Below are 15,987 nucleotides of genomic sequence, written 5' to 3' on the forward strand. Positions count from 1 at the left end.
ACACTTAGTCATTTTCTAAAAAATGGTTAGTCAATTAATTTAAAAATGATTTTCATGCTTTAATTTATCAAATTGGTTTAAATTATTATTTTAAAATGAATCAAATAAATTCTAATTAATCTAGTTTTATTAATATTCTAATCATTTGCAATTTAATTCAAATGTTTCATTTTGAATCCCTTTTCTCTAAAAATAAAATATGTCATTTATTTTTATTTTAAAAAAAAAAAAAGATTAACCAAATATTGTAAGTTATTCTTCTTATGTTAAATCACCTTTTCTAAAAAATAGTCAAAATATATTTTAGTCAAGTCACAGGTCAACCGCATGTTAGCGGACACTTCGAATGCTTAAACCCTTCTCGAAGTGTAAATTGAACCCCGAACCTTCTTTGTTATTTTCAAATGATTTTTTCTGTTTAAATCTTTGAGAATTATAAGTTTTCTTAATTTCTTTAAAAAATTAAGTGGCGACTCTTTTCTAAGTATTTTTCTCAAATTGTTTTATACTTAGAACATTTCAAAAAGTGATTTTTCTAGAGATAGGAAAATTATGACGCAACAGAGATTATGCAGTTAAAGTATTTTAGTTTGTTATAATTAGTTAGAAATTAGTTAGATGGGTTACAAAATAGGAAATCAAGTTAGTTAGACTGATCCTTCTAAGATTGTTCCAATTGAAGTTTTGTATATATGTAACACTTTGTAAAGACTGATTTCATTCATTCAAAAATAGATGGCTTCATGCTATTCTTCTCTCCAGTTTTAGCTTCTTCTATGTGAGGTTAAGTTTTCGTTAATGGAGTTTTTCTTCAGCTTGTGTTGCTGATTTTATCATGGTATCAGAGCACAGAGATTGCTTACAAATTCTCTTCCGCATCTAATCCAATTCGTGAGGTTTTTTTTCTCTCTGTCATTTCCGATCTTCATCTGTTTTTCTCTGTTATCTGGAGGATTCATTTTGTTCTTGGTTGATTGTCACGATTGGATCTGTATTTGTCTTTGTGTTGTTATTGGTTGATTGTCGAGTGATTGAATCTCTTCACGACTCTCAATATGGTTGATCTCCAAGCTGAAGCTAATTCGAGTTCTTCTCATCTTCATGCTGATCCCACATCAGTTCGAATAGATTTTGCCAGTCCTCTTTACTTGCATCCATCAGAAAGTGCTGGATCTTCTCTATTGCCTGCAGTTTTTGATAGTACAGGTTACAGATCTTGGAGAAGAGTTGTACTTAGAGCTCTATCAGTGAAAAGCAAAACAGGATTCATCAATGGAACACTTGTACGACCTGCTCCTACTGATCCTAGTTTTCTACAATGGGAAAGATGTGATGATATGGTAACTTCTTGGATCCTGAATTCATTGTCTCTTGATCTACGTGACAGTCTGCAGTATGTAAACAATGCTCATGAGCTTTGGGCAGAATTGGAAGAAAGGTATGATCAAACCAATGGATGCAAACTATATCAGCTACAGAAGGAGATAAATGACCTTGTTCAAGGTCCTCTAGACATTACTGGCTATTATACAAGAATGAAGAAGTTGTGGGAAGAAATAAGCACTATAGATGTCAATTCTCAGTGTACATGTGTGTGCATTTGTGGTGGTAAGACCAAAACAGGACAGGAGACTCATACACTTATTAATGGGTTTAAATGAGATGTATACATCCATCAGAGGCAATATCCTTATGATGAGTACACTTCCAAGTATGGCACAAGCTTTTGCCATCTTATCCCAAGAGGAGAAGCAAAGGGAAGTGAAGCCTAACAATCACACGGTTCTTGACTCTACCTCATCGAATGCCTATAGCCAGTCTAGCAATAGTGCAGCACTCAAAGATTTTAAAACTAACTATAGTTCCAGTAGGGGGGGTGGAAACTCTAGGAACTTCAACAATAACAATGTGTTTAGGGGTAACTCTAACACTACCAGGTCCTCTTTATTTTGTGAGTACTGCAAGAGATCAGGACACACAAAGGATAGGTGTTACAAACTTCATGGATACCCACCCAACTCAAGGTTTCCAAAGGGGAAGGGATCCGGATCAGCAGGAAATGTATGTGCTTCTGAGATGAATGGGCACGGGCACCAGAATGAGGAGGATCCTGCACTGAAGAAGCAAATGCCTTTGAACTTGTCTAAAGTCCAATATGAACAGCTACTGAATCTTTTGGGAACTCTGCAGATTGGAAATGGGAATTCTAACTTCGTCGATCCAGACAATATGATGAGTGGAGCTGTGAACTTAGCAGGTATACTTGCTTGCTACTCTTCTATAACTGAAATAGGTGATCTATCTTGAAGGTGTACTAAACTAACTGCTGGTTCTTAGATCATAGATTCTGGTGCATCACATCACATGACCTACAACAAAACCATTCTTTAAAACATTAGACCACTACCTTACCCTTTCTTAATTACCTTACCTAATGGATACAAAGTTAAAGTAATTGAAAGTGGAGATACTTGTTTGAATCCAGCTTTAACCATCTGCAATGTACTGTTTGTACCTAGTTTTAAATTCAATTTAATATCTGTTCATTGTTTGGCCCTACAACTTAAAGGGACAGTCAGTTTTAATAACTTTTCTTGTTCACTGCAGGGCCCTTCTCTGAAGAGCCCTCTGGAGATTGGTAAAGCTAAAAATGGCCTATACTTCCTATGTCTCAAGTGCCATAATTGTCATGCACCTCCTGTTGGTAATGTTTCATCCCATGTTGCTAGTTGTCCTTCTCATTGTACCAGTCAAGCTTCTTTTTTCCCATCTCCCTTTGTAAAATACTCTCACAAGATCAATAAAGAAGCTTGTTCAATTGTTGATTGTCCTTGTCTTACTGATATTCCCGTTTCTCCTTCTGCTAATTTTTTACCTACATCTCATACTCATGATGCTGAACTCTTGTGGCATGCTAGATTAGGACATGTTCCTTTTATAAAAATGAAAGTATCTCTACCATACCAATAAGTTTTTCTGCCAGACAACCTTTTACATGTACCATATGCCCTATGGCAAGACAAGCTAGAATGTCTTTCCAAGAAAGCTCTACCACCACTAGAGAGCCTTTTGAGCTATTACACATTGATCTATAGGGGCCTTATCATGTACCTACACATGATGGATACAATTATTTTTTGACAATGGTAGATGATCATAGTAGATCAACTTAGACACAACTGATTAGGTGCAAGAGTAATGCACTGCAAGTTGTGAAGGCTTTTGTATCTCTCATCGAAAACCAATTTCAAACCAAGTTGAAAACCATTAGATCTGATAATGGTCTAGAATTTACAAGTGGTGAGGCAACCAGTTTTTTTCAAGAAAAAGGAATAATACACCAAAGATCATGTCCTTATACTCCTCAACAGAATGGTGTCGTAGAAAGGAAACACAAATATCTTTTGGAGACAGCAAGAGCACTTCTTTATCAATCACAAATTCCCATGAGATATTGGAGAGAGTGTGTCCTAACTGCTACCTACATCATTAACAGACTACCTACAAAAATACTGAACAATAAGTCACCATACGAGTTGTTGGACAAAAGAAAGCCTACTTATTCTCACCTTAGGAGTTTTGGATGTCTTTGTTTTCCCACCACTTTGAAAACTCATAAGGATAAATTTGAACCTAGGGCAGCACCTCACATCTTTGTTGGATACCTTTTCAACACTAAAGGCTACAAGGTACTAGACTTAGCTACCAAAAGAGTTCATGTATCTAGAGATGTTCTTTTTCATGAGGCTATTTTTCCTTTTGTTGTTGCTCCTAAAGGTTCTAGTTTTGATTCTGTCTTAAAGTTGCTTATCCATCCTGCTAAATTGTCTTCTATACCTAGTCAAATGAGTATTTTTGCTAATGATGACTTGCTGGAAACATATGTATCTCCTGAAATTGCTAATAATCATCCTGAACCTGTTCCTAACCAAGACACCACCACCACTACCCAGTCCTCATCCTTGCCCAATCCTCTTACTTCTGTCCCCACTGATGCACCATCAATACTTGCGCCTAGGCGAACCACTAGGTCCATTCACATCCCCAACTATTTGAAAGAATACAACTACAATTTGCCCAAATTACATACCCCTACACATGTCTCAAATACTCCTGATCCACACCATTCCCTAACTTCTTTTATTTCAAACCACGACCATGTATGCTTTACTACCTTGTGTTCTAATAGCCAGCAGTTAGTGAAGACCATCTCACATGAATGTGAACCTGGTTCTTATGAAGAAGCAATCCTGAATCCTGCCTGGCAAATGGCAATGACACAAGAGTTTGAAGCCTTATACACAAATGACACATAGGAGCTGGTTCCATTACCTAAGGATAAGAAGCCCATTGGATGCAAGTGGGTATATAAAATTAAATACAAGGCAGATGAGAGTGTGGAAAGATTCAAGGCTCGATTAGTAGTCAAGGGATACACTCAACAAGCTGGGATAGACTACACTGAGACTTTCTCACCTGTAGTCAAGATGACCACTGTTAGAACCTTGGTTTCTTTGGCTGTGAAGAGAGGCTGGGACATGTACCAGTTGGATGTAAACAATGCTTTTTTACATGGTGATTTGCATGAGGAGGTGTACATGGAATTGCCACAAGGCCTGCTGGTGGACAATGCCAACATGGTTTGTAGACTTAAAAAGTCCCTTTATGGCCTGAAGCAAGCAAGCAGGCAATGGTATGACAAACTAGCAAGCAATCTTTGTTCCAAGGGATACACACATTCAAACAGTGACTATTCACTATTTTATAAAAGGAAGGGGTGTTCCTTAGTATTTGTTGCTGTCTATGTTGATGATGTGATCTTAACAGGTACTGATTTAGAGGAAATTACTTCATTGAAGGCCTTTTTGCATGATCAGTTTAAGATAAAAGACCTTGGTAAACTACACTATTTTCTGGGACTGGAAATACTATACAGGCAAGATGGTGTCCTGATTTCCCAAAGGAAATTCACTACTGACTTGCTAAAAGAGCATGACTTCATGAACTGCAAAGTTGTTTCATCCCCTCTTGATTCTACTGAAAAGCTTAAAGCTACAGATGGCAAGTTACTGTCTGATACCACTCACTATAGAAAACTGGTAGGAAAGCTTAATTTCCTCACAAACACTAGGATGGATATAGCTTATAGTGTTCAACATCTCACTCAATTCATGCAGACACCCAGGGAACCACACTTGAAGGTTGCTTATCACGTCCTTAGATATCTAAAGCAAGATCCTACATTAGGAATTTTTATCTCAACCACACCTGATTTTACTGTCAGCGCTTATTGTGATTCAGACTGGGCAGCTTGCCCTGACTCTAGAAAATCAGTCAGTGGGTACCTGGTCCTTATGGGTGATAGTCCCATTAGTTGGAAGTCCAAGAAACAGGCTACAGTGTCCTTATCATCAGCTGAAGCAGAATATAGAGCTGTGAGACAAGTGGTGGGAGAGTTGGTATGGTTTGAGAGATTATTTGTTGAATTGACAGTGGATTGTCCCCCTATACGTGTGTTTTGTGATAGCCAGGCAGCAGTTCATATTGCAAAAAATCCAGTATTCCATGAGAGGACAAAGCATATAGAAGTGGATTGCCATTTTGTTAGGGATAAGATCCAACAAGGACTGGTTGTACTTCAGCACATCTCCACCAACTCACAACNTCACAAAAATTTTTAAACACATATATAATTAGTATGAGAATCTTGCAAAGAAAATAAAAGGTGAAAACTCATATATCTAAAATTGCAGAAATGAAATATTGACACATTTTGCTTAGTCGATTAATTTTTATTTACTGATAGAGAAGAAGATGAAAAAAAAGGAAACGATATACTAGAAATAATTGTTAGCTATATATGTCTACACTCTTTTAATAGTTATATTAGTAGCCTTTAATTAATTACTACTACACTATTCTTAAGCAAATCACATGCATGCATAATTTATGGTTATATCTGTAACAAACTCTATATATAGAAGATATCAACAGAGAAGATACACTGAAACGCCACTCATCTAATATCACCAAGCCTTTCTGTATTTCAAATTCTTGTAGTAAACTAACATATATTGTAAACATGCATCCATTGCTAGCTTCTATTTTCATATTTACTTCTACTCTTTGGCTGAGTTTCCATCCCAATAATGCTGAAAATGATTTGCAAACTTACATAATTCATGTAAGTTTGCCCGAAGATAACATTAACTTCGAGAGCTACTACCGGTCCTTCCTATCGAGAGTTGCTCTTCATTCTGAGGATGATCAACCCTCACGAATCATTCATTCTTACCGTCACGTGGCATCTGGCTTTTCAGCTAGATTATCATCAGACGAAGTGAAAGAAATGGAAAAGAAAAACGGATTCATCTCAGCAACGCCACAAAAAATGTTGGCATTGCACACCACGCATACTCCTGATTTTTTGGGGTTGCAACAACATTTTGGTGTCTGGGAAGAATCCAATTACGGAAGGGGTGTAATTATCGGGGTTCTAGACACCGGGATTACACCAAGCCATCCTTCTTTCCACGATAACAATATGCCGCCTCCACCAGCTAAATGGAAAGGAAAGTGCGAGTTTAGTGGAACTGTAACTTGCAACAATAAGCTCATTGGTGCAAGGAATTTTCTGGATGGCTCTACTGACCCACCATTTGATCAGGAAGGTCACGGCACACATACTTCAAGCACGGCTGCCGGAAACTTTGTTGATGAGGCAAATGTATTTGGCAATGCCAATGGCAGATCAGCTGGCATGGCCCCTCTTGCCCATATTGCTATGTACAAGGTGTGTGCACTGTACGGCTGTCCAAACGATGCCATATTGGCTGCGATTGATGCCGCGATTGATGATGGTGTAGACATTATCTCAATCTCCATTGGAGGACCTTACAAAAGCTTTTATGATGACTACACTGCTGTTGGTTCTTTTGTTGCAATGCAGAATGGTATTTCCGTGATCACATCTGCGGGTAACAATGGTCCATGCCGTGCTACGTTGTTTAATGAGGCACCTTGGACTCTCACAGTTGGTGCCAGCACACATGATAAAAACATAATAGCCACAACCATGCTAGGAAACGGGGAATCATATGATGGTCAATCACTTTTCCAATTTAAAAACTTTCCTCTTACCTTATTTCCAGTGGTATACAGTTAGAAGACTGCCCAATGTGAACCAGGAGCACTAAAATCCGCTCAGGTCGAGGGAAAAATTGTGATTTGTGATAGTAACAACACACTTATAAATTATCATGGCCAAGCGATAAAGACGCGGGGGGCGTCGCCATGATTCTTGTCAATACAAATGTCTTTGGCGATACAATTCTTGAAATTGCTCATGTCCTTTCGGCAACGATTTTAAGTTTTGCTGATGGGGAAAAGATTAAGGCGTATATTAAATCATCCTTCACGGCCAGGGCAAGTATCGATTTCAAAGGAATAAAGATGGGTTTTAACGATGCACCATCTATAGTAGCTTTTTCGTCCAGGGGCCCAAACAAACTAAGCCCAGGCATACTAAAGCTTGACATTATCGGCCCTGGATTAAATATTCTTGCTGCATGGCCTTTCTCATTGGAGGACATAAATTCTACCTTCAACATCATGTCTGGCACCTCAATGTCTTGCCCCCACCTAAGCGGTATTGTGGCTCTGCTCAAAATTGAACATCCAGATTGGTCTCCAGCTGCAATTAAATCTGCAATTATGACTACAGCTGATCAATCCAGCCACGAGGGTCAACCCATCCTTGATGAAAGGGAATTTCTTGCTGATAGGCTTACTATTGGTTCTGGCCACGTTAATCCATCAAAAGCAAGTAATCCGGGGCAAATATATGATATCAACCCAATGAACTACACTCAATATTTGTGTGGCCTAGGCTACACAAACATGGAGATTGGGTTCATTGCGCATCAAATTGTGAATTGCTCGTTGATATCAAGTATATCTGAAGCAGAGTTAAACTATCCTTCTTACTCCATTATACTTGGAGCAGAGATACAAAAATATACAAGGATAGTTACAAATGTTGGTGATGGAAACACCACTTATTTTGTTAGCATCACTCAGATTCCAGGCGTTCATACATTGGTTGAGCCTACCAAACTTGTCTTCACCGAGGTGAACCAACAAGCCACATATATGATATCCTTCACCCGAACGGGTGAAATTTCTGGACATTTTGTTGAAGGGTCGATATCATGGATTTCCGATAATCATGTTGTTAGGAGTCCGATTTCTATCAAGTTATTGTTGTCTAACACCGGGAACAATAATTTTTCAACAGAAGTCATTAGAAGCTCACTTTGGCTTTGTACTTTCCTGGCACATTGTTTGTTTTATTTCATTGTATTTTAGTTATCTTGGAAAGTTAATGTAATCAGTTTAAAATTTCTCTTTAATAATGTTATTAAACTTTGATAGCTCTCTGTTAGAAGTAATTCTTCTTCTTCTTCTTTTTTTCTGGTAAACAAGCATTTATTTATTAACAATTGAATAATTACAGCTCAAGCCAAAATAAAAAACAGCGTGCTCTAGAAAACACCCGAGTGATGCTTCTAACACGTTTCGTGACTACTATCCTTCTACACTACTGGTGGGCAAAAATTGAGATGATGCATATAATCAGCCAGTTTTGGCACTAAACTAGCTATTTCCTGTATAAGTAATCTAACAATAGCACAGAGAGTTTACTTGTTATGCTGAAAAATCCTTGCATTTCTCTCTGCCCAGATGTGATAAGTTGCAGCAGCCGAAGTCATGAGATAAAATGCACCTCGACTATTATTGCCTTTGCAATGTTTTTGTAACACCCCGTATCCAAAAAAAAACCAACCAGTAGATTTCCAAAAGTTGCAGGTACAACCCACGAACCGCAGGTGGGGTCCGTGGATTGGCCACCTGCAGCCCCATCCCAGAAACCCAGAAAATTTCCGCTAAGGATTAGCCTACGCCAGGACCTGGGACCGTAGGTTAGACCACGGTTCATGGCCCAGGGTCGTAGGTCAGACCCCCCCTCTACAACTCCCAGTCGCGAACGACGGCCGACCAGAACGGACCGTCGGTCCATCCACGGTCCATCGGTGACCCCCGACAATTTTTAAGTCAGGGATCATTTGGTCTTTTCCCTATGTGTTGGATCCTTAAATTATGTCGTTTAACCCCTAAATTACGTGGTTTTGGTCAGTTTTAGCCTAGTAACTAAATTGGAACTTACCCTAGTCAATTCATTCCTCAAATACCAATAATGGAACAATAAAATGACTTCATTATGATATAGAAATTTGAGAAGAGGAAAGAAACAGAAGAAAACGTCTTTCTTAAGAAAATAAAATTTGAAAAAGAAGTAAACATTAAATTCTTTCGGTGATTAGATGTGTAATTGCTATCAAGTTTTACCCTTTTCTTGTCCAAATAAACAAGTCAAATTAAGTAACAACACCTAATTATTTCGAGGTTTTATCTCAAGATGGTTTTTCAAATCGGTCAAAGAGTCTATTTGGCATTTCTGTTAAAAATTGCTTATATTCATAAGTACTTTGTTAAAATAGTTTTTTAGAAAAGTATTTTTAAAAAGCAATTTGTGTTTGACTAATTCATTTGAAAAGTGTTTTTTATAAGCAAACTGTGTTTGACTAATTTTTTTCAAAAAATATTTTGAGAGTCAAATTACGATTAAGGACAAGTATCAATGTACTTTTAATATTTAAATTATTTTATAGAAGAAACTAGTTTAAGCATCTATTACAAAAAATAAATTAAATCTTTATTTTTATTGAATTAATGTTCATAATCAAATTTTCAATCAATATTATACATTTTTTTGAAGGGTTGAAATCTTTAATTGTTATTTTTTTTTTCTCTCTTTTTCTAATCTTACAAAAGTATTGTTGTTACCTTTTTCTTTTATTCTAATTCTGCAAAATAATACCTAAAATAATAATACATAAACGTAAAACAAAATAAAAAATTTATTATGTAAAAATAAAGTTATTAAATGAAACTTAATCAAACATATGAGATATGTTAATTAATTGATAATATAATATTTATATATATATAAAACTATTTTTTAAAATTTATCGCGTGATTAAAAGAATGAAAGATGTATTATGCAAATAAAATCTTTGGGTATGAATAGTGAAGGTAAAAGAGCATCATAATCTAAATGATCATGGAAAAACTTCTTTTGGTCAGAAAATTTGGTCAAAATGGAAAAATCCTTCCTATGGAGTTGCTCTTCATTCAATAGTCATGAATTATGCACTCTTACCGTCATGTGGCTTCTGGCTTTTCAGCCAGATTATCATCGGATGAAGTGAAAGAAATGGAAAAGAAAAATGGTTTCATCTCAACAACGCCACAAAAAAATTAACGTGCATTGCACATACATCTCGTGCTTTATATGTGCATCTTATACATCTTACGTGCATCTTGTATCAAGTAATACATAATATTTTTTTTAAACCATATATATATTGTTATACATTCACGTGAAGTACAATGAGAAATCTGAAAATACGTTCTAACAAAAGAAATGAATTAAGTAAGGCGATATATATGACATTGTATCAGTGTGCATTGCACGTACATCTCGTGTGTTATATGTGCATTTTGTACATCTTACGTGTATCTCGTATCAATTAATACATAATATTTTTTAAAACCACATATATATTGTTATACATTCACGTGAAGTATAATGCTATTTGATTAAGAAATCTGAAAATACGTTCTAACAAAAGAAATGAATTATGTAAGGTGATAGATGTGACATTGTATCAGCGTGTATTGCACGTACATCTCGTGCATTATATGTGCATTTTGTACATCTTACGTGCATCTCGTATCAATTAATACATAATATTTTTTAAAACCACATATATATTGTTATACATCCACATGAAGTATAATGCAATTTGATTTGAAATATGAAAATACGTTCTAACTAAAGACATGAATTAAGTAAGGTGACATATATGACATGTAAGCATTAATCCGAAAATATATTCCGAAAATAAGAAAAAAATGAAATAGTAATAGTAAAATTAATATGAGAGATTGACTAATATATATATAAATCTAAAAATATGTTCCAACAAAAGAAATGAATTAAGTAAGGTGACATATATGACATGTAAATATTAATCCAAAAATATATTCCAAAAATAAGAAAGAAAACGAAATAGTAATAATAAAATTAAGAGTACTACTAATTGGCAAGACAGAATTTTGGCACAAATTGCCAAGACACAGGTAAATAACGAAAATGTCCCTTTGGCTCCAAAACCGCTTGTATTTCCCTCCAAAAAAGAAAACCACCTTTGACAATTTTAATAATTATTTACTCTCTCTCTCTTACTTTACTCTTTTTATCTCCTTCAACTTCAATCTTCACTCTCATCCGTTCTTATTTTAATTTGTTGATCAAGAATTTGTTTTGTTGTTGGATTTATAACAGAAGTATATATAGTTCTTTAAATAGCATGATTCCACAATACTTTTGTAGCTTAATTTCACTCTTCATTGGAATATTTCAATGTTCAACCATTTGTATTTACGGTATAAACTACCACTAAGTCAAATGGTCAAATTTGCACATTCTTGCCAACTACAATATATAGAAGATTGATATATTTAAATATAGAGTTCTTGTGAATGAAGAAAAAAATTGACAAAAAACAAATATATTTGAACAAAGGTAGTTTAATCAACTCGGATTTGTCGTTGATTTATTATTCCAAATTAAAATTATGAACGAAAAGGAAACAAAAAAATACTATTTAAAATGACAACATATGGAGACCCAAACTTGGTAGAAATAGAAGTAAACCTTACCTAAAAAACGAAAAAGCTCAATAAAGTATGAAATTAAATAAAAATTTCTTGGACAGTGTGAAATAAACAATAATTACAACTTGGATTTTTCAGAAGTGGTTTAAGTTTTAAACAGTTGTGGTTTTACTTTTGAGGTAATTTAGGTACACGAAATAAATGAATTTACCCAAATGCCCTTAACTTTTCACTGAAATTACGAAAATACCTGATTTTTGTTGCTCGTGTCTTTTCGTGCCAAAAAATTGTCTTGTCAATTATATTTTCCGTAAAATTAATATGATAGATTGACTGATATAATTTGATTAATTTTGAGGTGTGACATACTACTAAGGAGATCCTTGATGACACGGTGTACTTCAAATTTTTTGTTGGTAAAATATATGTCAAATTTAACATAGATTTAAAACTACTTAATTTGTTCAATACGTAAAGTTTATTAAAATAAATAAATAGTTCAAGTGGTTTATCGACGAACTACATTGAATAAAAAAAAATTAAAAAAATGCAGAAAAAAATATTAGTGAAATCATTAAATTACACTAAGCGAATTTGGAGAATTAAAAAGAATATGTAAAGTCATTTTAATATAAATAAGAAGAAAATCAAATTACAATAGAAATCCAGGAAAACGAATAAGGGGGTAGTTTAGTCATTTAGAGGTTTTATTTTGATTAGTCATCCCTCCATTTTCTAAGTATAAAATAAGACCACATATGAACTATGTTGTATAAACAATTCATGGATTAAATTAAATAAAATAACCAAACAATATATTAGATAGATTAAATTTTAAATTTATGGATTATTCTATTTAATATCGCATTTTAAATGTTAGCTTAGTTATATAATTTAATGGTCTCCGAACTAAATAAAAATAAAAAATTGAAAGTCATGCCTCCGTTCCCGTCACGTCTATCAAATCGCCGCCTGAACCACTCTCAACCACGCACCATCTGACGGCAACCTTCTTTTCATTAATCATTTCTCTGCTAATAATCGCTTTGCTCAAACTGCTCTTTTATAAGTTGAGCAAACTAGCTCATTGTTTCTTACAAGTTGAGTAATTTACTGGAGCAATTGCTTCAAATATGACAGAGTCCAGTGTGACAATGAAACTTCTAATAGAGACGAAGAAGAAAAGAGTTATGTTCGCTGAGGCAGGCAAAGAATGCGTTGATTTCTTATTTCACATTCTGGCCTTGCCAATAGGCAGTGTCATTAGGCTTCTATCTACTAAAGAAATGGTTGGATGTTTGGGAAACTTGTATGAGAGCCTTGAGAATCTGTACATTCTGTTGAAAGTTTAGTCGTAGTTTTTTGTTGGCAGTTGACCTAGTCTTTAGGAGTTTTAATTCTTTTTAATTGCAGCAGTTTGCAAGTTGTTTTGATTTTTAGGAATTAGATAGGACTGATATGTGTCCTGTTTAAATGGATTATCTGTTAAGTATTTGCCTATATATAGGCTTGAAGTCATGAATAAAATGACCAAGTTCTCCAGCAAATTCCTTTCTCTTCTTACGTATTCTTTGTTTTTCTCCTTCTAAATTCTCTATCACATTCAACCGAATCAGGATAAGGACATCCTCTTGAAACCAAAATCAGCACAAGGCGCTGCTTCAGTCCCTCTATTGTCCCTCACTAACTCTCCAACTGTAAAACAGTTGTATACATGTTCTAGTCACCGTAGTTATGTGGCTGAGGACCCTCGAGCTATTTGTCCTTCGTGTTATGGATCTATGAGCTCACAACTGGAACTATGTCAAACCTGCCGCAGGGAATAATGTGGTAGCATCCAATGGAGGTTTGGTTAAAGGGGTTGTAACTTATATGGTGTTGGATGATTTGGTTGTGAAGCCTATGCATGTCTAGTATCACTTTGCTCAAAGAGAAAGTTGTTACTCTGGGAATGGATGAGGTATATCAACTTTATGCCTTGTTTAGTCCACAACTTTCGTTGATAATAGCTATAGAATTTTGCACTTTCAGTATGATTTTAATTTCTTATACCGTAGCATAGGCTGCGACTGTTTTGTCACATATTTGAAATTTATCTCCAATTGTTTTCATGCTCCCCTATAATTAGCTCTAATTTCACTCACAAAGTGCAAAATTTTTCCAATCAAAATGCATGTTCCATCTTTAAATCTCAAAAATTACGATTTCATGTTTCATCTTCAAAATCTATGATCAAACAGATGCGATAAAGTTTTAGTATTGACGTCTTCCTTTTATTGTACTTGTTTCGTGTTTTGTCAGGCTTTGAAGATGCTGAAGACTTCGCTGCAGTCCAAGAATGTCTTGACCAGTGTCTTCATGGACAGCATAAATGAATAAATGCCTTCCATGATGTTCCCCTGTTTTGAGAATGGAACTTCCATAGTTTGTTCCGGTCTGCTAGATGGTGTCTTTTGCTTTAGTTTCCTAAGTTGTTATGTGGAATGATGTCTGTAAGCTTTACTCCTTTTTGCGTTGCAGACTTGTTTTGTTTGTCCATCTACATATGGATATTAGTTTCAATCTTGTCTTTCTTTTAAGTATTATTCATACCTTGGTATAATTTGTCATAACTAACCTTAACTATATCATCATGTATCTGAGCTTGGAAGAAAAGTTCTTATTACTTCACTGCAGGAACTGAGAATACAAACAGAATATGAAAATCATGTCATAATCAAAAAAATTTAAAAACCGGAGATTGAACATCTTCAATTAAACCATCCAATATTTTCAAAAGTCTTTTGACTTGTACTGAGGATTTATCGTAAGGGATCCTTCTATGTCAATGATTATACAAAAATCCATACTGATAATATAAGAACGTTATGATGCATATTGTTAGTTATATATATAATAACTAGTAACAGTAAGTGATGGGTGAAATTGATACTATCTCCATTATACCTATGTTCTTATTAAAATGTTCATAATAATTTTTGTGAACTTGTAAAATTTGTATGTATTGTTCAATCGTTCATATATCCGATTTCATGAAACATAGAAATTAGAGCCCGATACATCTCAAATTTGTAGTTATAAATGTTTTTGCAATCGGATTGTTTGTTAGCTATATATTCAAGATACAAAAATGCAATAACAAAAGAGGGACAGAGAACAATAAGGTGATAGAATAAGGAGTGATAAACAAGAATATAGTAGACACCCACCAAATCTTCACTTAAAATATATGTTAAATTTATAGGTGAATTGCATCAGAAAGGAAGAGGAAGAAGAAGGTGAAGAGCTGTATGTTGGACAGAAGTAAAAACAAAAGAGACTTTAGGTGAAATATTTAGTTAAACATTTGGTTTAATGGTTTGGCAACTAGGTAGGTGTCAAAATCAGTCTATAAAACCAGGGTCCCTCAATCAATTTATGTTTGGGCGGATTAATAACTTGTTTATTTATTAACAAAACTCATTTCGATCTTGTTTGTTAAAATTCGAATAATAAATTTGTATTTTTTCATAAAAGTCCATTCACCTGAACTTCATACAAAAATATTTGAAATTCAACATCATATATGCCTAAACCTTATGCAAACATGACTGAAGCTCTGCCTTATATATATATTTGAGTTTCATGCAAAAATATCTCAACTTCAGGTAAACATATTTGAAGTTTGCTTGTTTTCAAATTGTCTAAATTTAAGTTCTGGCAAACCAAACTTCAGGCAGTATTTTGCAACTTCAAATCCGTATATCTAAAAGTTATTATCCCAAAAAATGATAGATTTGCTTTACGAGTATAACTTCAATGGTGTCCCTAAATCAGATATATATACGCACTTTGCCCATGTTTAAACGCGCTGGAATTTGGGTCTAGCAGGCCCCACTATAGTGGGTGGGCTAACACTGATAGCCCTTTCCAAGTTATCTCTCATATAGGAATGGAAAATCAACATTTGGCAACCTTTGGGAGAAGGAGAAGTTTCTACCACATTTAGCTAATGTTTGGTCATACATACATATTGGATTATATTTTAAAATTTTATCCTTTTTTTAATCCGCTAGGGGGTGTCTAGGGTTAGTTTGTTTATTAATTAAAAAAAAACAGAAACCTCTTCTTTTTTTAATCCACTAGGCGGGGTGTCTAGGGCTAGTTTTTTATTAATTAAAAAGAAAAGAAAAAAGCAGAAACCTC

General features: G+C 34.8%; 1 protein-coding gene and 2 pseudogenes across 1 annotated transcript; all 3 read left to right on the forward strand.

Annotated features, from left to right (window-relative positions):
* The first annotated feature begins 1,055 nt into the window (after nt 1–1,055).
* Nucleotides 1,056–1,661, forward strand: LOC125872470 (uncharacterized). The gene has a single exon (XM_049553205.1). It carries the CDS (start codon nt 1,056–1,058, stop codon nt 1,659–1,661), a length of 606 nt encoding a protein of 201 aa, XP_049409162.1.
* A 4,421-nt stretch (nt 1,662–6,082) lies between these two features.
* Nucleotides 6,083–8,367, forward strand: LOC125872474 (subtilisin-like protease; annotated as a pseudogene).
* Nucleotides 8,368–12,935: 4,568 nt separating this feature from the next.
* Nucleotides 12,936–14,386, forward strand: LOC125872475 (uncharacterized; annotated as a pseudogene).
* The last annotated feature ends 1,601 nt before the right edge of the window (nt 14,387–15,987 follow it).

Source organism: Solanum stenotomum, chromosome 8, assembly GCF_019186545.1.
Source record: "Solanum stenotomum isolate F172 chromosome 8, ASM1918654v1, whole genome shotgun sequence".
Lineage (NCBI taxonomy): Eukaryota > Viridiplantae > Streptophyta > Magnoliopsida > Solanales > Solanaceae > Solanum > Solanum stenotomum.